Genomic DNA, 25,922 nt, shown 5'->3' on the forward strand with positions numbered 1-25,922 from the left:
TTGATATTTCTCCCAGCAATCTTGATTCCAGCTTATGCTTCTTCCAGCCCAGTGTTCCTCATGATGTACTCTGCATATAAGTTAAATAAGCAAGGTGACAATATACAGCCTTGATGTACTCCTTTTCCTATTTGGAACCAGTCTGTTGTTCCATGTACAGTTCTGACTGTTGCTTCCTGACGTGCATACAGGTTTCTCAAGAGGCAGGTCAGGTGGTCTGGTATTCCCATCTCTTTCAGAATGTTCCACAGTTTATTGTGATCCACACAGTCAAAGGCTTTGGCATAGTCAATGAAGCAGAAATAGATATTTTTCTGGAACTCATCATGTGAAATGCCAGGTTGGGTGAAGCACAAGCTGGAGTCAAGATTTCAGGGAGAAATATCAATAACCTCAGATATGCAGGTGACACCACCCTTATGATGAAGAGGAACTAAAGGCCCTCATGGTCAAAGTTAAAAAGGAGAGCAAAAAAGCTGTCTTAAAAATCAAAAAGTTAAGATCATGGCATCCGGGTCCATCACTTCATGGCAAAGAGATGGGAAAACATAGAAACAGTGAGAGACTTTATTTTCTTGAGCTCCAAAATCACTGCAGTTTGTGACCCCAGTCATGAAATTAAAAGACACTTGCTCCTTGGAAGAAAAGCTAATACCAATACAGACAGAATAGTAAAAAGCGGAGACATTACCTTGCCAGCAAGGGTCTGTCTAGGCAAAGCTATGGTTTTTCCAGTAGTCATATATGGATGTGAGAGTGGAATCATAAAGAAAACTGAGGAATTCATTCTTTTGAACTGTGTTATTGGAGAAGACTCTTGAGAGTACCTTGAACTACAAGAAGATCAAACCAGTCAATCCTAAAGGAAATAAACCCTGAGTATTCATTGAAAGGACTGATGCTGAAGCCTGAGCTCTGATACTTAGACCTCTGATGTGACGAGCAGGCTCGTTGAAAAAGACTCTCATGCTCGGAAAGATTGAGGGCAGGAAGAAAAGGGGGAAACAAAGGATAAGATGGTTAATGGATATGAATTGAGCAAACTCTGGGAAACAGTGAATGGCAGGGAAGCCTGGCATGCTGCAGTCCATATGGTTGCCGATTCACATACAACTTAGCAACTAAACAATAAGAAATGTGTGCTTCTTATATTTTCACAAACAGACCAAGAAAGAAATGGAACAAATCTAGCTTATTAAATGCAAAATATAAAATAAAAGGAATGAGGATGACATACTAGAAAATAGAAGTGAATGTCTAGAAAGAGTGAAATTATTTTTCTACTTTAGCCAAAAATCAAAATAAACCTAGCCTCAGATAATAACTGAGATTCTGGAAACTCTCCTCAGTGAATATTTCTTAAAAAAAATCCTCACCACAGCACTATTTCTCACACTTTATATTTTCTAAGTGAAATTTGAAAGCTTTTACTATAAAGTTACAATACAGAGAAATTCCTTCAGTTCAGTTCAGTTCAGTTCAGTCGCTCAGTCGTGTCCGACTCTCTGCGACCCCATGAATCACAGCACGCCAGGCCTCCCTGTCCATCACCAACTCCCGGAGTTCACTCAAACTCATGTCCACAGAGTCGGTGATGCCATCCAGCCATCTCATTCTCCGTCGTCCCCTTCTCCTCCCGCCCCCAACCTTTCCCAGCATCAGAGTCTTTTCCAGTGAGTCAACTCGTCGCATGAGGTGGCCAAAGTATTGCAGTTTCAGCTTTAGCATCAGTCCCTCCAATGAACATCCAGGATTGATCTCCCTTAGAATGGACTGGTTGGATCTCCTTGCAGTGTAAGGGACTCTCAAGAGTCTTCTCCAACACCACAGTTCAAAAGCATTGATTCTTCAGCAGTCAGCCTTCTTCACAGTCCAACTCTCACATCCATACATGACCATAGGAAAAACCATTGCCTTGACTAGACGGACCTTTGTTGGCAAAGTAATGTCTCCGCTTTTTAATATACTATCAAGGTTGGTCATAACTTTCCTTCCAAGGAGCAAGCGTCTTTTAATTTCATGGCTGCAATCAGCATCTGCAGTGATTTTGGAGCCCAAAAAAATAAAGTCTGACACTGTTTCCACTGTTTTTCCATCTATTTCCCATGAAGTGATGGGACCAGATGCCATGATCTTTGTTTTCTGAATAAAAATAAAAACAAACAACAAAAAAAATTGAACAAAACCTCTGGTGAGGTTTCCAGAGCACTTTTTATTATCAATAATGCCAAATTTATGTCTGTGTAAATTAGAAAAATCCCTTTTTACAACAGCATAACACTATGGTATAAATGTAGCCTACATGTACCAAAGAAAGCAGTGTAGCTTTATTCTTTATTATTTGATCATTATTTACGCTCTTAGTAAAAACATTAAAAATTATTTTGTTTTCTGTATCAGGTATGAAATGTTTCTGTCCATGTTTTAGAGTCCACCACAGTTATATTATAATTTTTATTATAAATGGGAGCCATTAAGATAATTTAATGCCAGTCCCTTAAAACTTTCTTATCTAAAACTGCACCATTCTCCCTGGTTTTTCGTGCCCTCAAAACAAAGAAAAAAAAAAGAGAAAAAGAGTTCAGGAACTACTCTACATATTCAATATCAGGTATATATTCATCTTTTCATTATTTACTTGAGTCACACAATGATTCTCAAACTTTTTATTATTGCCCATAAAACCTTCATCATCTTGCTTCTATTTGCCTTTTTCATCATGTGTTAGCTTTTCTCTAGTTCATCATGTTTGGCCTCTATGAGAGCACTATTTATTTTCTTAATCTCAGGGTCCTTAACTTCACCTCAAATAAGCAAATCCTTTGTTTTTTTTTCTTTTTTTTTTTGTGGGATGTCAAGGTGTCTGAGGACAAGGATATTTGTAATATGTACATATTGGAATACTGAGAGGAAGGGATTTTGTCAGGGTAGGGTTAAACTTCCTGAAAAGGACTGTAATACATTAGAGAAAAGAAATATGTTAAACAATTTAGTGTTCCTTACCATTTAGATATCATTACATTTTCATAAAACAATTAAAAGTCACATATTTTAGTTTACTTTCATCTGATAACATGTGAGTGACACTTTGCTTTCCCCATGTAAACTAACCCATTTTTGTTTAGGAGGCAGATTTTCCCACTAAATTAGGAACGGGCTTCATATACCTTTAATATCCTAGACCAGGTGTCCCCAATCTCTGAGATCTAATGGCTGATGATCTGAGGTGGAGTTGATGTAATAATAATAGAAATAAAGTGCACAATAAATGGAATGCAGTTGAATCATTTTGAAACCATCCACTCTCTCCTTCCAGTTCATGGAAAAATTGTCTTTCATGAAACTAGTCCCTGGTGTCAAAAAATGTTGGAAACCACTGTCCTAGACCACTGATCACAAGATCATTGATTTGTTATTGAATTAAATCTCCACCACAGTTTAGTTTCAGGGTTTTTTTAATGAGATGCTATCATTTTCAGGGTTTTCAGAGTCAGTGTCTTGGCTCTCTTTTCTAATCTTGAACCACTAATAATTCCTTTAAAATATTTTTGTTTGCATGTCTAGGGACACAGTTATGTGAATTCTTGACCAACTATTTTATTACTTACTGCTGAAAGACTGAAAATTTGTATTAAGTTACTTAGATAACAAATGTTGTATTCATTTTTGGCTTATTTATTAAACTTCCTACTTGTTAATGGTTTCTTTGGTGCTAGTTGTAGTCCCTGAATATATTATCTCATCTATGATTAGTTGGCTATGCAGTTTGAGGATTGTTTGTATCACCTGTGCTTTGTAGTACTGTTTGGTATTTACAGCACCTCCCAGATGGCTGCCTTTTTCAATTTAATTATCTTTGAGCTTATCCTGTCTTCCAATATTATTTATGAAAATGTTAAATAAGAGCAACCATAATACCTGTACCCCTAAAGCACATTCCTCAACACTTCTTCTTAACTTGATTCTTTGCCATTTATCATTAAATTCCTTTAGCCAATTTAAGTCCCAGGAAGGATGTTAATATTGAATCCAATTTGAGCTAAATTTTAATTAAGATTTCCTGAGACATTGTGTTAAGTGATTTACTATAATCAAAATTGATATTTCCTCTGCTACCCCTGTCCTCTAATTTTCTAATTTTATCCACACACAAAAGAAAATGAGCTTGTCTGGCATGAATAATTCTGCATAAATATATATCATTCATTTTGACTGTTTCTACAAATTGTTTCCTTCTCTTTGCCTTTAGGACTATGTCTGTCATTCTCACATAAGTCCCAGAATCATTTCATGGAATGCCTTTCCTTCTGGCAACAACATCTGTTCACTCCCAAAAACCCAGTCTCAGACTTAACTGAATTTATACCTCTGTTTCAAATTTCCTTTTTTTCTTCTCAATTATTTTTTTTGCTGCTATTTCCATGCACAAAATCATTCTAAATGTCTGGAAGGATAATACAAATAGAAATAGACTATGCCCAGTATACCCTCTTAAGCATGATGTGGTGGGTAAAGAATTTTGTCTACATTTCATTAGAATGGTTAACACGATACTTTGAAATGGCCATTAATTAACACAGTGTTCCTGAAATTGAATTTATTTGAAGGTAAATGTGTATACTCACATTTTATCTAAAAAAGTGTACCAGAATGTCCAGTAGCCACCGAAAGGAGTCTGTGGATGACAAAGAACTGCTACTTTAAAGATATGAAACTCATGGATCAGACATACATAAGAAAATGTCAGTAAATAAGGAATTTTATTTCTACAACATATTTTTTACAGCCCTGTGTGGTTTTTTTTATTAATAGGAAACACATGTTTTCCTCTTAGGTGTAAACTGAGGCCAGTTTTTCTTTCTTCATCTGTCAAAGGATGAAAACAATAAATTCTGTGACTGTAAAATGTGTAAGATTTCCCAGTAGAATCTTACATTTGGTTCCCTTAAGTAAATTTTTACTAATCAAGAAGTCAAGGAGCCTTATTTAACATATTAAATCACGATTACATTAATTTTGCTTTGTAAAGTTAATAATGGTTTTCTCTTTTCATATATAATGATTCAAAGTAGTCTTTAACTGCTGCTGCTAAGTCACTTCAGTCGTGTCCGACTCTGTGTGACCCCGTAGACGGAAGCCCAACAGGCTCCCCTGTCCTTGGGATTCTCCAGGGAAGAACACTGGAGTGGGTTGCCATTTCCTTCTCCAACGTGTGAAAGTGAAAAGTGAAAGTGAAGTCGCTCAGTCGTGTCCGACCCTTAGCGACCCCACGGACTGCAGCCTACCAGGCTCCTCCGTCCATGGGATTTTCTAGGCAAGAGTACTGGATGCCATTTGTTCCAAAATGATTATGAATATGGAATATGTCCAAATTAGCCTTACAAATGTTTATGTGGTATTATTTCAGGGACTGTGAAATGAGTCCTTTTTCTCAAAAAAGAAAAAAAATTATTGAGCTTGATATTCGAATTTTCTAATTAGATATTCTGCAATTGGAGATGCATTTATTTGCTTTTCAAAAGGTAATACTCTAAACCTTATCAATCTTTTATAAGTCAATGTGAACAAGCTTATAAGAATCTTTCTTAGAGCCTTGTGTAAATAAAAAGGATCCCAGGACAAGCGAGTCTCTGGAAGATAGGAAGGAAAACAACATGACAAGAAAAAAATCAGACCAAAAGGAAGGATGGTAGCAATAAAGGCAAACTTAAGCCATTTCATTTTTTTCCAGGCCTCTGTCCTTAGTAAGGAGAAGGAAATGGCAACCCAATCCAGTATGCTTGCCTAGAGAATCCCCTGGACAGAGAAGCCTGGTAGGCTGCTGTCCATAGGGTCGCACAGAGTCAGATACAACTAAAGCGACTTAGCATGAACGCATGCATTGGAAAAGGAAATGGCAACCCACTCCAGTATTCTTGCCTGGAGAATCCCAGGAACAGATAAGCCTGGTGGGTTGCCGTCTATGGGGTCGCAGAGAGTCAGTGGGACACGACTGAAGTGACTTAGCAGCAGCAACAGCAGCAGCAATCCTTAGTAATGTGCATTTATGTGTTAAAAGCAGGTGATGAGATAGAAAAAAAAAATTCTATAGGGACATTAGATTTGCTGTTAGGGCTTTCTTTCTTTTTCGGTTTAGTAAGCTAAAATAAGATAGAAGCCTTTTATCACTCTTACAAGAACAACAACAAAAATCTTTTCTGATGTGATTGCTTCAGTATTTGAACACAGTAGCCTAAATTCAAGAAAACAGAGTGTATAAGACGAGAGAACTTTCTTTACTTACTGTGTGTGTGTGTTTGAAAGCGAGCTTCTTTTGTTGGGGGGAAAAATGACGTGATGGTGAAAAGTTGAGTCCCCAGAGGATTTATGTTGTGATTTTCAATTCCAGCTCACTGCAGTCGACGCAGACGAAGGGTCAAACGGGGAGATTACATATGAAATCCTGGTTGGGGCTCAGGGAGACTTCATCATCAATAAAACAACAGGGCTTATCACCATCGCTCCGGGGGTGGAATTGATGGTTGGACGGACTTACGCGCTCACCGTCCAAGCAGCGGATAATGCTCCTCCAGCAGAGAGAAGGTAATTTATATGAGAACCAATGCAGTCTTTTCATCGCTCCAGTTTAACACCATAATTAAATTTAAGAAGCGCAGCGAGCATTCTTTTATCTTATAAACATCTAAATTAGATCAGAAAATCAGAGAGACTAGTTTCTCAGGAACTGCATATTCTTCTTTTGTCAAACTGTGGAAAAAGTATGATAAAGTCAAGATTAAACCACAAAATAATTAGCTATGATTCCACAGATGTGAAGGATGTAAGTCTCTGTTGGGAGGGGGAGTGGGAACTAGGAAATATCAGAGGCCTGTGTCCAATATATTAGTGAAAAGTAAGGTTGCTACTGAGAGCTCAACATGTGATGCCTCAGGGATTTGAAGCCATCCCTCAGGGTCTGGATAATTATTTTAAAATTATATATATATGCATATAATTTAACTAGAAAATCATTATATATAATATAATCTCATATATACATATATAAGAGAGAAACATTAAGAGAAAGCAAAGTAAAAAGACTTTCAATTATTACAACTATATTGATTTGTTCCCCCACCTGAGATATTCCTTTTATTTATCTCTTGTTTGTTCCAGATTTCAGGATGCATTTTAAGAAAATATGAATTTAATATTAATATGCTGTTGAATCTTTCAGGAACTTCATGTCTCTTCATTTGCCCATGTTTTCTTTTGTGTCCTTTAGTAGATTTTATTTTCAAAAAAATTTTTTTATAAATGTCCTATACATTTCTTTTGTTAGGATGTTTCTCATTTTTTGTGATTGTAAATGGACTCCTTCTTTGTTGTTCTTCTAATTGGCTGACATTTACACGTATAAAAGTTATTAACTGAAATTAATTTTAACACACTTTCTTAATTCTCTTATATTTTTATAGTTTTCCAGTTCATATTTTTATGTTATCTAATAATATATTTTATAAGTAGTGATAATTTGATGTCCTTTTTTTATTTCCTTTAATTTCATTTGATAGTACTTCCAATAAAAATGTTTGTCTTGATTTTAAGTAGGAAGGCCTCCCATGTTTCCCTATTATATTGGCTTATGATTAAAAAACATTTTACTATGTTATTAAAGCATTCATTTATTTTTATTTTATTGACTTTTTAAAAATAAGAATGGTCATTTATTCAAGTCAAATAAATAATCCATCAACTATGAAAGCAGTAATGACTTTTCTTTTTGAGCTAATGCTAGGATGACTGATCTTAATACAGTTCTAACATATATCTAGTTTTCATTCCTGATATAAATCCCACTAGGCTTTGGTGTTTTAATCTTGAAATAAACTTCTGGATTGTGTTTGTTGGTATCTTATTTAGTGAAATCCATTCATGCTTCTCTTTTTGAGAAACTTTTGTGAAGGCTTTATATAGTTTTTATGATACTTCATAGATGAAATAAAAATACAAAGGAACACAAAATGAATTAATAAATCTAAGAACAATATGAATTAGCTGTATCTCTAAAGTCAATAAATCCAAATTCAATTCTCTGAAAAATAAATAAAAACATAGATAAATTGATACTATCGGCTAGCTCAGTCAAAAAGTGGGAGAAAGTGGAACTTTGCCTAATAAATTCTGAGAGGGAAATGACATAGAAACAGAAGAAATTGGAAGAATCATTAGGAGACCACTTTGCTTTAAATAGATGCAAAAACTTGAAAACATGGATAAAACTGATAATTTTTCAAGAAGATATAATTTACCAAAATCAATTGCAAAGATTAAGAATTCTTAAGAGATCAATTCTGTAGAGGAAAATACTACCCCAAGCTATAGCAAGGCAAGGGAGTTTGACAGAACTGTAATAAAACCATTGACCATTAAAACCCCTCCAGAGCAGAGAATAGGATATTATTTTCCTCACAGCATAAGCATATGAGAGACTTTTCTCTTCACATCCCTCTTATCATTAATCATAGACATTTCATAGGACCCTGTATTTCCTCAATGATATGTCTAGACTGTTCTTTCTCTTGTTTCTCAACATTTTCTCTTTTAATCTCATTGCATAAGAATGGATGTTCTATACAGTACTCCTTGCTACTCTCATCTGCAGATAACAGATCCCTCTCATTTTCTCCCACTGTTATTTATAGACCTGCAAGTCACTCCGGAAGAGTTTAGTTCTTGTCTGCTCAGCATTCACTTCAAAAATATGTATGTCAAAATGCATAGTGACTTCATTGTCCAGCGTGGTAGAAAGCATCTCCAAGTTTTCAGTTGTTCTGGCCAGGATCTCTGGAGCCCTCCACAATGCTTGTTTTTCAAACTCCAAATATAATCTTGAGCAACAAATCTAAGCTCTAACCTAAAAACATTCAGAAAGTAAAAAATCCCACTACTTTCATTAACAGCATCACAGTCTAAGCCATTGTTCTCTCTAGCCTGTAGTGTTGAAAACCTCTTCTAATGAGAAGTCTAATTAGACTTCTGCCTGAGCCCCCTTCAAAGTCTCCTCTCAATACAATAGCCTGAGTGATTCTGATAACACAGAACACATCTCTTTCTCTTGCATAGATTTCCAGAGTCTTCACATCTCACTCTGTGTAAAAGGCAACATTATTAAAAGGGCCAGTGGAGCCCAGCCCAGTTTGTCCGGTAGCAGCCACAGAACACTTCCTCATGTCACCGCTTCACACTTGCCTGGCCTTCTACTCTGTGTTGTTTCTCTTAGTCCACTCCAGTTATCACACTGGTCTCCTCTCTGTCCCTGAGGCTTGCAGCCACTTGCAAACCTTTGAACTTGACTTTCATCTCCTTTCAGCCTGCAGTAGTTTTACCCTCAGATTTCTTTGTGGCCTTATTCCTTCAAGGTCATTACTCAATCATCACTTTGTGAATAATTTTCTAACAACCTGTTTGCAATTGCAACAAGTTCTCAATGGTTTTATACCTCTTTCCTGGTATTATTTGATGCACGGAAAGTATCACCGTGAAATGCGCTATATGCATTTTTGGTTCAGTTGAGTTCAGTTCAGTCGTTCAGTCGTGTCCGACTTTTGCGACCCTATGAATCACAGCACGCCAGGCCTCCCTGTCCATCACCAACTCCCAGAGTTCACTCAAACTCATGTCCATTGAGTCGGTGATGCCATCCAGCCATCTGATTCTCTGTCGGCCCGTCTCCTCCCGCCCCAAATCCCTCCCAGCATCAGAGTCTTTTCCAGTGAGTCAACTCGTCGCATGAGGTGGCCAAAGTATTGGAGTTTCAGCTTTAGCATCAGTCCTTCCAGTGAACACCCAGGATTGATCTCCTTTAGAATGGACTGGTTGGATCTCCTTGCAGTCCAAGGGACTCTCAAGAGTCTTCTCCAACACCACAGTTCAAAAGCATCAATTCTTCGGTGCTCAGCTTTCTTCACAGTCCAACTCTCACATCCATACGTGACCACGGGAAAAACCATAGCCTTGACTAGAAGGACCTTTGTTGGCAAAGTAATATCTCAGCTTTTTAATATGCTATCTAGGCTGGTCATAACTTTCCTTCCAAGGAGCAAGTGTCTTTTAATTTCATGGCTGCAATCATCATCCGAAGTGATTTTGGAGCCCCAAAAAATAAAGTCTGACACTGTTTCCACTGTTACCCCATCTATTTCCCATGAAGTGATGGGACCAGATGCCATGATCTTCGTTTTCTGAATGTTGAACTTCAAGCCAACCTTTTCACTCTCCTCTTTCACTTTCATCAAAAGGCCTTTGAGTTTCTCTTCACTTTCTGCCATAAGGGTGGTGTCATCTGCATATCTGAGGTTATTGATATTTCTCCCGGCAATCTTGATTCCAGCTTGTGCTTCTTCCAGCCCAGCATTCCTCATGATGTACTCTGCATATAAGTTAAATAAGCAGGGTGACAATATACAACCTTGACGTACTCCTTTTCCTATTTGGAACCAGTCTGTTGTTCCATGTACAGTTCTAACTGTTGCTTCCTGACCTGCATACAGGTTTCTCAAGAGGCAGGTCAGGTGGTCTGGTATTCCCATCTCTTTCAGAATGTTCCACAGTTTATTGTGATCCACACAGTCAAAGACTTTGGCATAGTCAATGAAGCAGAAATAGATGTTTTTCTGGAACTCTGTTGCTTTCTCCGTGATCCAGCGGATGTTGGCAATTTGATCTCTGGTGCCTCCACCTTTTCTAAAACCTGCTTGTATGTCTGGAAATTCACGGTTCATATATTGCTGAAATCTGGCTTGGAGAATTTTGAACATGACTTCACTAGCGTGTGAGATGAGTGCAATTGTGCGGTAGTTTGAGCATTCTTTGGCATTCCCTTTCTTTGGGACTGGAATGAAGACTGACCTTTTCCAGTCCTGTGGCCACCGATGAGTTTTCCAAATTTGCTGGCATACTGAGTGCAGCACTTTCACAGCATCATCTTTCAGGAATTGAAATAGCTCAACTGGAATTCTATCACCTCCACTAGCTTTGTTCGTAGTGATGAGAGTCTAAGTTTGAATTAATTTTAAATAATATTATTATTTATGCTGGGTTATTCTGAAGGGAATTTGAAGATGACTGATACTATTTAATGTGCCAGGGCTAGATTTCATGCTAGTGACCTTTATATATAATTTTTAAACTTAACAACAAAATTGTAACTCTTGCATAACTCTATTTATTTTTATAAGCCAAAAATAGAAACTTAAAAGGATAACTTATTTGGCTATATGACCCCTTGCCCATTTTCATAAAAAAGTTTTGATAACCATAGTAAACCAGAGTGAGAAACATAACCTGAACTCAAGACTCTTATATTCTAAAATCTTCCCCTTCATTCTGTTCCATATCCATAACCCTTAGTAGTTATTATTCTGGTGAAAAAATGATAAGATAGTAATAATATTGATGCTAATTATAAACATAAATATATCTTGTCTTTATTATTTAAACTGTTATTAAAACCTGATAATAGTCATCTATTTATTTTATAACTTATTTTTGTTGAAGATAGTGCTGTGCTAAATAGATGTCTAATCTATATGTGCATAGATATTATGATTAGTATATTTTAGACAACTTTATTATTTAATGAGTGAGATTTTAAATTTGCTTTGAAGTTCCGATTTGCAAGTCATATCACTGATTTGCCTTGATAAACCTTTGTTTACAATAATTTGTAGCCTAACTGGTTTTTAGTTAAATAAAATTGTATTCTACTCCTGGAAACAAAGTGACATTTTCAGAATTTGAATATACAGGTCTTTTCAGTGATATGAGGCATTTATTTGACTTAGTCTCACAGTTTTCTTTTTAGACGATGGTTTGGGCGCTAGAAGACCACCTTATGATGGTCGATTAAATATCAAGTGGAGCCTGCAGAGAGTAAAATCCATATACCTCCATCCTACCTGCCACAATAATGTCATGTTTCTCTAGAATAATGACACTTGCTATTTTCTGGAGGAAAATTAGTCTTTCAAATTGAGTTGAAGAGTTGTGAGGCTTTGCTTTCAGTATTTCTTTAGGAAAAAGATGCTCTTAGAAAATTATGAACATAAAAATATAGGTTGTGACTTATTTTATAAGTTGATCCAGATGACAACAGTGACATGTAAACCTAATTAAATGATAACACTAAAAGCAATGATTTTTCTGTCTTATTCTTTTCTAATAAACAATCTCAATTCTAAATGTCAATAACACTGACTCTCAAAATGAGGATTTATGAATTCACTAGGATAAGAATTAACTGTTTATATACTTGTTATTCTAATTGATTAAACTAGTCAAAGAATTAAAGAGTAAGAGGAGCCATAGTCTATAGTGGTTTTGTTTGGGGAAATTTTTTTTTCAATCATGGATAAACAGAAGAGGTTAAAAACAAAAGACTTTTAAAAAGTAGTAAGATACGTTAGATAGTATTTACTTTTTGTCTGTAAGTCTTCTCGTATGTAACTGCATTAAATTAAAAATATTTAATCTTAATATGAGTTAAACTACTACTATTAAGTATTTATCAAAATGTAAAGATACAATTCAGTCCCTTCACCCAAATATAAAACAAATCATGATAAAACAACTGATGCCTGGCATGGCATAACTTTTTGATACTCAATCTATTTTCATGGAATTCAAGGTTGTATCTAATTAACACAATATTAAATCACCCATTGTCAAATAAAATTATTTTTCAATTGTGAATATATATTTTTAAAAATAACTTCACATGATATATTTAAAATTAATAATAAAAATTGATGAAAGTATTCATTTTAGCAAAATTTCACGGAGTTTCCACAATTCCAGTCCTCTTAAGAAGCACTAGAAATAAAAGACAAGATGAGCTTTTTGCCCTCTCAGCATTCGTATAGAGACACAGGTAAATCTGGATATAGCATACTATAATTACAAGTGCAGTTTAACTTGGACAGGAAGAAAAACGAGGTATCCTAGCAGAAGAAACAATAAAAGCAAAGGTACAGAGACACAGCAAAGCATCGTCTGCTGTGGGAACTGTTAAAATCTATCAATCAATCCCCATTGTTAAGATGAAATTTAAATCAGTAAGTAGAGCACATGAATACCTGAAGGCTGTGACTCTGGCTCATCTCTCTAGTCTTAATTCCTACCATTGTCCTAATTATACCTTTTTCTTTAGTTGTACAAAAGGTATTGTTTTCTTATTTATTGGTCTCTGAATTTGCACACGTGTTTTTCCCTGTCTGTAATGCCCTGTGGTTTTTACACCTACGTGCATCTTGTCCCTGTAACTTTCCCTGAGAAATATCTCTGAAGTCTTATGTTAGTTTTAAATCAGGGAGTGTTGCTCCTATGGATCCCTGTATGTATTTCCAAAATAATAAAACAGAACCTATGAACACTGTAAGGTAAATAGAGCTTTTTTAGTGTGATGTTGGTGAAGACAAAGGAAAAAAAAAAGATAAGTTTTATTTTGAAGATCCTCTTAGAAATAAGGTAGAAATATAGAGTTACAAATAGATATCTCGTAGCATGTGTTGACACACTTAAAAAAAATTACTATATAGACTGTGCAGTCTTCTAAATGTCAAGATCATTATCTCAGTACCACTGAGTACTATTGTCATATCCAAAACATTTGACTTTTTATCTTCTTAAAAATTTTACCATTTCTGAAGTTAAAGCTTCTTAGGCCTCTCTTCACAACCTCTTTTTATTCATATTTTATTTTATTCTTAAAGTGCTATGGGTGAAGTTTTATTCATAATATAAACAATTAAAATTGATTGTGATATTATAGTCTGATCCAAATACTTGAAATTTGTGATTTTCTGTGAGATAACATCCTTCCTTGCAAACCACAGATGTTTATGCTCTCACACAGAAACATACACACACATCAGATAATTACAAAGTCTTGTTTACTTCCCAGTTTTGTTCTTGTAGAATGTGGGAAGAAAAGGAAGGCAGATTTTAAATTTGTAAGTTTTGCCTTTGAGTTTGTCTTCTGTTGCTAATTATCTTCACAACCTTGAATCTATCACTTAATCTTTCTGATTTTCTAATATCCTTTCATAAAATGAGATTTAAACTAGATTTTTTCCAGGGTCTTTTAAAAAATCATACGATTATCTGAGAAGTTACATCACCTTTCTTGTTCTACGTTGAACTCATTACCAAATGAGAAACAAAAACTTTATGATTTTTGTGTTTATAGCTTTATCTATGTTATATTGACCATATTGTAAAAATAAAATTTATATCATATAGATTCTCAGTTTTATGCATTTCAGACATTTAAGACTGTAAAATGCAATACAAAGTGTTCACATAGAATGTTATTATTTACCTTGTGACTGTCCTGTTTTGTTATGTGCTTAATTAATGATATTGAGTTACTAATCTTTATACAGCATTAATGATATTATTTTATTGTTAATACTATTGGGATTCAATTTTAGAAAGCTAACTCTGACACTCTACTGACATTGGGGCTAAAAAGAGAATAGCGCTTTAGAAGGCCATAACCATCAAGAAAGTTGGTGCTTATTTCAACTTATTGTAGCGAAGTGCCAGGATGTTAAAGATGAAAAACTTAAGACCTTGAAATATGATCGTACTCAAATAACTCTAAAATCCAAGTGTATGTGTGAGGGGAAGGGGTTGGGAATGATTAGCGATTCTAGCGCTTGAATCACTGGAAAGGAGCAAAGGAAGCAAAGGAGTAAGTGCAGATGAGGGAGACGGTCATGTTGGACCTTGGTGTTCACTGTCTTCTACCTTGGGAAATAGAGTCTTTTTTTGTTTTGCATTTAGTTTTTTCTTCTCTGTGCCAAATACACAGGCTTCTTATGGGATAGAAGTCATTACTGTAGTGTTGTGGATGTAAACAGTTTAGTCAAAGGGGGAAGAATAAAGAAATATGCAGAGTACAGTAAGTTTAGCATAAATTATACTTTTAAGAGAAGAAAGAGACTCATGTTCAGGTAAAACTTTTATAAAGTATTCCACACCAGTAAGTTGAAGCTCTAACTAATATCAAAAACAGGCAGGTTCTAGATTTTTGAAAGAAAACTTTGAATTTAGGGTATAGGTGTTTTCTAGGTCAAAAAAGTGAGGGACTCTCTTGCCTCCAGGGTTATTAAGGAGAGTTTTAGGTCAGCTTGTAGAGGAATCCCCTGGACTCCTAACTTAAAAAGCAAGGAATCTGCATGTTTTACTCCCCATGAACTTCTGGGACCATGGTCTTCTAAATCAAATTTGTGTGAGAAAAACCTTGTATATTCATGGAAAATGTAGATTTCCAGCCCCACACCAAAAGATTAGGATCCAGTATGTCCAAACCCTAACACCACCACAATCCACTCTGGGGAAGGTAGAGAGGATACTGTGCCTGTAGATTTTAGCTTAGAAAAGTGAAAAAATGCAATTAAAATGTCTAAAATATTTCAGTTCAGTTCAGTTCAGTCGCTCAGTCGTATCCAACTCTTTGCGACCCCATGAATCACAGCACGCCAGGCCTCCCTGTCCATCACCAACTCCCGGAGTACACTCAAACTCATGTCCACAGAGTCGGTGATGCCATCCAGCCATCTCATTCTCTGTCGTCCCCTTCTCCTCCCGCCCCCAACCTTTCCCAGCATCAGAGTCTTTTCCAGTGAGTCAACTCGTCACATGATGTGGCCAAAGTATTGCAGTTTCAGCCTTAGCATCAGTCCTGCCAATGAACATCCAGGATTGATCTCCTTTAGAATGGACTGGTTGGATCTCCTTGCAGTATAAGGGACTCTCAAGAGTCTTCTCCAACTAAAATATTTAAAGAGATGTGAATAAGATAAATGCAAGCTGATTAATTCCATTCCAAAGAAAAGAATAATAAACATTATTTTGAATAGCTATCAATAATAACTGTTTAATGTATGTTTTTCAGTATGTACTTCCCTGGTGGCTCAGATGGTAAAGAATCTGCCTGTGATGCTGGAGACCTGGATTTGATCCCTTGGTTGTGGAGATCCCATGGAAAAAGGATTGGCTACCCACTACAGTGTTCTTGCCTGGAGAATTCCATGGACAGAAGAGCCTGATGGGCTACAGTCCATGAGGTCCCAGAGTCATACACACCTGAGCGACTAACACTTTCACTTGACTTCATATATTTATATATACATACATACACATATGCACATACACACACACACACACATTTAATCCTTATGTTAATGTTATTATTATATTTAGTTATCACGTGAAGATAGTGAAACTGAAAGAAGTCAGTTGCCTGTGATCACATCTGGTAGCATCAAAAATTTAACCCAGGAATGTGTGGTTAAAAATCCAGCGCTCAGCTAGGATTATTATCAATATGGTGTAGGGTAGATGTTATTGCGCTTATTATGCACATAGGATGTGCTGGCAGCAAAAAGGAAGAAATAGTAAAATGTGTGAATCACTTTATATGTAACAAACACTAAAAAAAAAACTCAGAATGATGAAGGGTAATATTAGCAGTAATGTTTATCTTGGGATGGCTGTTGGAATAAGATCACCACCTAGGAGAATAATATGTCCACTCATACTGGCAATTACTTTATTCCCACAATATGAAAAGTGGGGCTCTTTGCACACTAAATTTTTAATTTCCTCATATTTCTCTTTTTCATCTATCCATCATAGTGTTGTTTAGTCACTAAGTCATGTCTGACTCTTTTGCGATCTCTTTTGTCGACTGTATATAATCTGCCAGGCTCCTCTCTCCATGGAATTGCCCAGGCAAGAATACTGGCGTGGATTACCATTTCCTTCTCTAGGGAATCTTCCTAACTCAGGGATTGAATTTGGGTCTCCTGCATGGCAGGTGGGTTCTATACCACTGAGCTACCAGGGAAGCCCGCTGTTATAGTACTGATAAGGGTAAACTTGATACCTCTAAGTTTATAAGCAACATTTCACTATCCATTTTAACCTACTTTAAACATCTTACCCTTAAAACATGAGTTGTAAAAAAATTGAAAAGAAAAAGTTATATTTTGATTAATTTTATTGGTGAATTTTAATAATGAGATAATATCAGAGCAAGAAATAATGCGGATGCATTAACTAATTATGAAGTCTAAAAGATTTTAATTTAGATTGAGATTACTTTGGAACAATATTGTGGTAAATTTAAGTACGAAATTTTTTTGTCACTGCAAATTTTTCGAGGTGCTTAGTATTCCATAAGTATCTATTCTATTGAAAATATGTTCAGAAACAATTTGGACTTAGGCATATTATAAGGTGATAAGCTAAAAAAAATCTTCAGTGACGATTATCTGTATTTTTCTTAAGAGCTTCTCAAAGTAAACAAATATAAAATAATAATCTCAGAAAAATGATTTTGATAACATGTCTTTAACTGATGCACTTAATGTAAAGAACTTTGGGTTACTTTAAGAAAATTCTAGCCCCCAAATAGAAATTATAAGAAATGTGTTTTGAATAAAAAGGCATGATTTTGTTAAAATAAGTTAAAGCATACAACTCAGGCAGTGGTGTTTGTTCTTCAAGATAGAATACTAACTTTGTAAACCCCAGGTCTCATTAATATAGTCTGGCCAACGTTTCTTCTGTACCAATCTTGAATATCTTGCTTCTTCGACTTTTGCTACTTAAGGAAATTTGAGTTTAGATATATCAATAAAGGTGATTATATTAATGCTAATGGTTTTGTCCTTTTAATAGTAGAATACCTTTTGTCCCTCAAAAATAAATGCCCATCTATCTAAGGCTTCAGTTAAATCTAACTTCCAAATTTTTATATTATACTCTTTAAAAAAGACTTAAAAACAGATTTGGTATTGTTTGCAACTATTTCACACAACTATTACTTTATGATCCTGACTCTTGACATGCATTTCATTAAGCCATTGATGTCGGCAAAAAAGCTAATAAAACACAGCCCATATTTTGTTTTCTGTGTTATTTTAATCAATACTCCCTCTGCTGGTTTAATAGGAAGAAATCCCCAAGGACAGCACTTATTACCAAATATTTACAGAGTAATATTTTTGCTATTAGAGAAGCATTACAAAATAAAGTCAAAAGTCAAGGCAATTTAATTCATTACCTCTATTTGCACAGCCATTTCTTTTTAATTCACACTATTAATCTAAGTAGGAAAAATCCATACCTGAGGCATTTTTTTTTCCTTTTGCTAAGATAATTTCATAAAAACATCATCTTTTGGTGGTAGCTTTTGTTTTTCTACCCTTTTATTCTGAATTGCTTCATTATTTCCCATAAAAATTCAAACTTTCTCTCTCCTGTAAACCCAACGACAGAATATCAAATGCAGTCTGTCATTAAATGTGATGTAGATTTTTACCCATCTTGTTTGCTTCTCTTTCTCTGCAGGCATTCCATCTGCACTGTGTACATTGAAGTGCTTCCTCCAAATAATCAAAGCCCTCCTCGCTTCCCACAGCTGATGTATAGCCTTGAAATCAGCGAGGCCATGAGGATCGGTGCTGTTTTATTAAATCTACAGGTATGCTCCTTAGTTTAAATATAAAATTCGAGCAACAACCTTGAAGGCTAATGGGTTTATATCCATGCAAGAAGGGAGAAAGCCTCACATGTCACTTACACTCTGATGAATGACAATTCCATCTGGAAAGGAAAGCAGGGATAATATGGATGGAGGGTTTCCACAGCAAATCTATTCTATTGATTGCCACTATTGAAGCACTAACGTTAGCTGGCAGGGATTAGCTGCAATCATTACAAGAGAGAATGAAAGGATTGGAAGCATGCACTTGAATATCTTGTATTTTGCATCCAAAGAGTTTGCAGCTGACTCTTGTGTTCTGTCTTGGATTCTTTGCCCCGGCAGGATTTATTTTTGCTGCAGTGTTCAGTATAGAAATGACTTTAGATTCACCAACTGATGGTCGGCATTCTAATTCAGAGGCAGACAATTTTATTTTGTGGCCATGGGAAAATTGCTGTGCCTCAGTTTATTTGTTTAGGTGAAGGGGGTAGATTTAGGTGATATTTCCATTTGCAGCTCTTGATACTTGGGCATATGAGTTACTTGCAGAATGATAGCTTGATTTTCACAATTTATATATTCCTGGCTAAAGCATATTTGGCCAGAAAATGCTATATTTTCAACTGAACCTACAGTTTCAAGTTGGGCTACTTGTACTGTTGATGATAACTGTCACTTGTTATAAAAATCGTAAGTACAAGACATTACTTTATCTATGGATGTTCAGAGGACAGAGAATTTATCATCTCCTGGTGTTATATGGGAATAGTAGGAGTTGCTGACATGAGAATTCAGGAAGCTGGCCTTGAAGGTTAGAAGGGTTTTTTTTTTTTTTTTTTCAAATGTGATGATTTAGGAAAATCCCAGCATTGATCTTTGTCATCAAATGAGATGACATGAGGTATCTTGCAATCCTATTTGAATCCAGACACCGTCTCTCTCAAACCCTGATGACATAAAACTAAAGGTTCCATAGAATGTTTACACTAGAAGGAATGCTAAAAATAATGAAACATATCAACCTCATTATCTAAATGTGGAATGAATCTTATAGAAAGTAAATGGGGCCTAAGTCAGTTGATGAAATTATCAAGATTTCCAAAACAAGGCTCATTCTGTTATATCCCACTCATTTTCTGAGGCTGCTAAAATTTTGGCTGGCATTACCAGATACTTCTTTTTACCTCTGTTCCTGTCTCTATTTTGTTGCTTTTCCTCTGGGTAACTAGAGAGAATTTACTTTTGTTGTTCATTTACTATTAAAACATGGGGAAATAAAATTATATGAAAGTAGATATATTAGTAATAAGGAAATTTGGGGGATTTTAATGGATAAAATAGGCTTCCTTGGAGGCTCAAGCAACAGAGAATCTGCCTGCAATGCAGGAGATCCGGATTCGATCCCTGGTCCTAGAAGATCCCCTGGCGAACGAAATGTCTCTCCATTCCAGTATTCTTGCCTGAGTCACTTGGACTACAAGGGGATCAAACCAGTCAATCCTAAAGGAAATCAACTCTGAATATTCATTGGAAGGATGATGGTGAAACTGAAGCTACAATATTTTGGCCGCCTGGTACAAAGATCCAAGTCACTTAAAAAGACCCTGATGCTGGGAAAGATTGAGGGCAGGAGGAGAAGCGGGCGGCAGAGGATGAGATGGTTGTATGGCATCACTGACTCAATGGACATGAGTTTGAGCACATTACTCTGGGATATAATGAAGGACAAGGAAGCCTGGTGTGCTGTGTGGTCCATGGGATCACAGAGAGTCAGACGTGACTGAGTGACTGAACAACAATGGACAAAAGAAAAAAAAAATCCTGTAGTTTCTTTAGGAGAAATAAAACATTTAGTTAAGCCGTGTAAATGATAAAATATGGAAAGCCAAATATTAAATAGTTTCATTTATAGAATAATGAAAATTTTTGTTTACCTATAATGGGAATTTATTTTGTTTAAGCAAAAAGTAAGGAAAAATAAATCTTAGATTTGTAAGTTCAGGCCAAGAAATTGTACATGTTTAAAATTTAAATATTCCTCAAGAATGTGCCTTTGTATAATTTAACTTTCTGTAAGTTAGATATAATTTTACTTCTAAAATGGCTCTGGTTTTGTTTCAAATCCCAGAAATATCTGGGAACCATAGTACAGGAGAAATAATTCTACCTGTGAGTTAAAGATGAAAAGGAGTTGGCCTTTTTCATATCTCAACATTCTCTAGTACAAAAGCTGAGAAAATACTTGAAGTGACATTTCTATTCACCCTTTGTGCTTCTGGTAGAAGTGAAAGAAAGGATGCCAATTGCAGTGGCAGTCTCTATTAGAAAGAACTAGGGTGACACCATCAAGGCATTTTTTATAAGCCACCAACCATACACTTTTGCTCATGATCAACTGAGATTGAATTTAAACTAGTGACCTAAAAGTTGAAAAGCTCTGTCAAATTACTCTCGCAAAGACTTCTAATAACAGAATGAATTAGAGGTACTTCTGGATACATTCTTGTCTTTTTCACACACAGCACTGCTCACTGCTGACTCACAGCTGAATTTAGAAAGACAGGATTTATGGAGAAATAAATTTTCGAAGATAACAGAAGACTGACTTCAAAATAATCTGTTTTGACTGAGATCAAAGTGATTTCTTTTCAGACAACAATTTTTTTTCTCTCCCCAGCCCCTTTCCTTTCCTCTTGTAAGTATTTGCCTTTCATTCTTTCTAAAAGTTGTTTGGGAGGCTGTGATTTTCCTCAAAATATCATATTAGATATTTTGCCTAGCTGCTGTTTTGATGGCATTTCATGGAGGAAAATGTTACCGGGAGCTTTTATTTTTCAAACTTGTTGTGCTGATCAGCATTAGTATTAGGTGGGACTTTTTCTTCCAGAATTGGTCAGATCTTGCTCTAAAGCATGTTCCTCCTTTGTAATTCTGAACTACCAGTGAAGCCTGTGAGACTGGTGTGCTGGTGCCAGAACATACACTGGGATCCTGAAAGCAGGCTGTGTGCCTCTCTCCCCAGTTTTGTGTTTGGTTATGTCACATTGCTAGCTTGAAATGGGCCATGGTGGGTGTTTTTATCCCATCAAAATTAGCAAATGCAATGAATCAGTATCCTTCAGTCCAGATCAGTTGTTAAACTTTTGCTTACACACCATTGGGTTTGGAGCAAATTTCTCAAGATTCAGATCACTAAAATGTGTTGACTCTAGCAGCTTTCTGCATCTTTGTCCCTCTGAAATTTTGATCTACTTCCATCACTTTAAAGATGAGAGCCATGCTTCCAAATGTGACTCTATATTGTACTCAAATACAATAGGTCTCAGCTTTTTTTATCCATATAAAAGCATTTTTTGCTTTCAAATTACCCTTATGATTTATGGCTCACATTCTCATTGACTGACACATCCCTGTTACCACTAGAATAATCCCTTCTTACACATGGATTCTCCTTGTACCAATACCATCTTCCTCATACTCATATAATAATAGTAGCTATATAATAACACTTACGTGGAACTTAGTGAGGCATGACTACTTCCAATAATCATGTACAGACCTGACAGCTGGACTATAAACAAGTCTGAACACTGAAGAATTGATACCTGTAAATTGTGGTGCTAGAGAAGATTCTTGAGAGTCCCTTGGACTGCCAGGAGATCAAACCAGTTAATCCTAAAGGAAATCAACCCTGAACATTCGTTGGATGCTGAAGCTGAAGCTGCAGTACTTTGGCCAGCTGATGAAGAGCCGACTCACTGGAAAAGACCCTGATGCTGGGAAAGATTGCAGGCACGAGGAGAAGGGGATGACAGAGGCTGAGATGACTGGATGGTATCACTGATTCAATGGACATGAGTTTGAGCAAACTCTGGGAGATCGTGAAGGACAGGAAAGCCTTGTGTGCTGCAGTTCATGGGGTTATAAAGAGTTGGACATGACTGAATGACTGAACAACAACGAGGCAAGCATTATTTAAGTTCTTAATTGTCTCAGTAAGGACAGCCAAGTTTATATTAGACACTCACACTCAAAATTTCAACAATTTGTAATATAAAGTTTTATTTCCTACTCACACTGTGTGGCCATCGTGAATCAATTTGAGCTCTGAAAAAAAAGATTCTACCTGTATTCTTCATGGTTTTTATTCTACTTCAGTGGAACAGCCTCTACCTGGGACAGTGTTGTTCCTCTGACAGAGTGAAAAGATAGGCACAATAAACCATATGCTGTCACATAATGCTTCTTCTGGAAGTAACACAGAACTTTTACCCACATTTCCCTCACCAAACCAGGTCACAATTCTGCTAGTGATTCAATTATGGCGAGGATGTATAATCCTCCCATTAGAAAGTAAAGTCGCTCAGTCGTGCCCGACTCTTTGCAACCCCATGGACTGTAGCCTACCAGGCTTCTAAGTCCATGGAGTTTTCCAGGCAAGAGTACTGGAATGGGTTGCAATTTCCTTCTCCAGGGGATCTTCCTGACCCAGGGATTGAACCCAGGTCTCCCACATTGCAGGCAGGCGTTTTACCTAGAGGCAGACACTAATTACATGGCTATGTCTGATGTCAAAAGCCATGACTTCTTTTGGTACAGCCTTTGCTTTCCAAGTCACTGCACACAGCAGTTTTGCTAAATGATTCATAACTGCCTAACATGATTTCCCATCCCCGCAACATGCAATAACAGTTTCCTTACCACCCTTATCTTGATGTCAGTGCTATTTATTTATTTTTTGGGGGGTGTTTATTACGGTACAATCCAATTTTAAGCACTAAATTGTGAATTAGTTAAAATGTCTAGGTTTTTGTTGCCAAATTTCACATTCTATGCCCATCTCTAGTTGATAGTGACTGCTACATTCAGTCTTCATTCTGAAACTCAGAGTAATGGAACTGCCTCTGTTTAGAATTTTATTGATCTCTTGACTGAGGGCAATATTTGCAGTGGAAAACAAAAGTCAACACAGCAAAAAGCAAAACCTAGTAATTTGTTGTTACCCATCAAAGAGTAGGATACAACTGAGCAACCGAACAACCACCACCACAAAGGAATGATGCAGATAATATCTATTCATACACGCCCCCCCTGTGCCACTGGCCGAAAAAATCACATGGATACTGCTGAGTTAATAGGTCAAGAATGTATAGTTTTCACATTGCGAATAGTTCCACACGTTCATGGCAAAATTCAGTGAGAAATATGTCATATTTTCCCTAAGAAAGGACTGCCAATAATTTCAAAATATTTACTTTGGGCACTAAAATTCAGAAGTAAACAAATAAATGGGCTTCCTAGTTGGTTCTAGTGGTAAAGAGCCTGCCTGCCAATGCAGGTGATGCAAGAGATGTGGGTTCAGTCTCTGTGTTGGGAAGATCCCCTGGAGAAGGAAATGGCAACCCTTTCCAGTATTCTTGCCTGGAAAATTCCATGAACAGAGGAGCCTGGTGGGCTACAGTCTATGGGGCTGTAGAGAGTCAGCCATGAATGAGTGACCAAGCACAAGAACAAAACAAACATGTATGCTTTAACATACATTTTCCCATTTAATTCTTATAAAAACCCAAAGCAGTTGAATCTGTCGTTATTATTCCTACAACATGTTGAAAGTGCTTCAGAATTCACACAATACTAATTTTCTTATGGTTCTGGTTAAATTATATATACCAGTTTATAGTAAATGGTAAAATCTGTAACTCTGTTCAAAGTTTTAAAAGATTACTTAAGAATAGTTTCTTGTATTTCTATGCCACCTTTATAGTTCTGGTTTCTCATTTCTTAATTAGTAAATTCAGTGTGCAGTTTCTATCCCAGGCTAATTTATACACTTTCGGAAGGAACAGCCTCTTAAATCCACAGAGTGTTGAGGTGGGGAGCCCCCAACCACGTCTTGAGTTTTACACATTCATAAGTAAATGGTCTGTGTCTCATGCCTTTGTTGGTTTTCTGTGAGCTGTAGTTTCTGGGAAGTGAGCAGTTCTCACTCCTGTAACTCTTGTAATCCAGTCATTCGTGTGCCTCCTTCATGTGAATTCAGTTCGGCTGTGGTGCTGTTATCCCTCTGATAGGAAGTCTAACTCGGTGTAAAGCCCCAAAGGTCTGTTACTTATTTTTATTTTACATTGCACTATATTTTATTTACAGTGCTGTGTTTGTTTCAGGTGTATAGCAAAGTGATACAGTTATATATATATATATATATATATATATATATATATGTATGTATGAATTAACAAAAGCAGTTCCCGTCTTTTGATGGGGTGCTCATGGTTTATAACATAAATGGCATTATTTTGAGAGATGGATAACTTAGGTATGACATTGGTTTTTTTTTTTTCTTTTTGCAGCTTGAGGCAGTTGTAAAATAACAACGTAGCTTTTTACAACTGTGTATTCTATAGTATTTTTTTCATTTGGTGAAATTTTAACTGTTAATGTTTTTGACATTGTGCTTTGTACCATTTATTAAATAAAAATTAAAAAAAAAGAATCTGTCGTCATTGTCATCATAATTTTACACACTGAGAAACCAAGCCACAGAAAGTAAATGGCTCTTTTTCCAAGCTCATTGTGTTAAGAAGTTATAAGGAAGGGACAAAATCCCAAGCATTATGGTTAAACATTTATGTGCTTACCCACTATGCCTATGTACTTGCAGTATACTTGCAAGATTTCCATTTTCCGTTCTTTATCCTACTCAAGCTGTTAGGAAACAGGTAGATATTCTTTCCACACTGAGGCTACTTTATGGTTTGGCTAATGACCGCTGTTGAATATTCAGAAATCTCCATCTGTTTATCACCCTACCCCTTATCCCAACTGCAGAGTACTGTCTATTTCACTTTCTGGACAAAGAGAAAATACATATGCTCTGTAAAAACAGCTTATTGATAGTCATTTTTTTTTTTTTTAGAAATAGTCAATTTTTGCATATTTCACATAGTCCATTCTTAAAGATGGAATGCTAAGAGTTAATTTTCCAAATACAAATCCTGTGCACATCTATTGTTTTAAATAACAAAAGAAAAATTTAAAAATTTTTGGTTGGTTCAGTATAATTTGATAAATCAGAATGTTTTATAAGTTCTCTTAATCCGACTTATTTTTATTCTCTGCCATAATATTTCTCAATGATTTATTTTATTTTTACATTTTTGCTTATAAATTGTGATTATATTTTTGAAAGTCAGTTACCTTAACCTGCTAAAAAGAAGTTATATCTTTTTAACATATGTATAACACATCATGTCATTTGGTCATGTTGGGGAGGAAGACAATTTGCATTACTGTGCCAGTTTTCTGGCTGGTCTGAGAGTTAAATTAACATGAGATGGATAAATAGTAGGAAAGGAAACAAAAATTTAATAACACTATACATGGA

At 36.0% G+C, this 25,922-nt stretch overlaps 1 protein-coding gene across 16 annotated transcripts in view; it reads left to right on the forward strand.

The window, feature by feature from the left end:
- Positions 1–25,922, forward strand: part of PCDH15 (protocadherin related 15) — an 870,688-nt gene that overhangs the window by 507,898 nt on the left and 336,868 nt on the right. For 15 of the 16 annotated variants that reach the window (XM_088842500.1, XM_088842496.1, XM_088842498.1 and 12 more), the window contains 2 exons: positions 6,389–6,582; positions 18,403–18,535. In XM_088842500.1, coding sequence (XP_088698626.1) covers positions 6,389–6,582; positions 18,403–18,535 — 327 coding nt within the window. The remainder of the gene's footprint in view (positions 1–6,388; positions 6,583–18,402; positions 18,536–25,922) is intronic. The other variant, XM_088842494.1, reaches the window with a different exon arrangement.

Source organism: Moschus berezovskii, chromosome 12 (genome assembly GCF_049115385.1).
Source record: "Moschus berezovskii isolate FMDL1 chromosome 12, NW_MosBer_1.0, whole genome shotgun sequence".
In the NCBI taxonomy this organism is placed as follows: Eukaryota; Metazoa; Chordata; class Mammalia; order Artiodactyla; family Moschidae; genus Moschus; species Moschus berezovskii.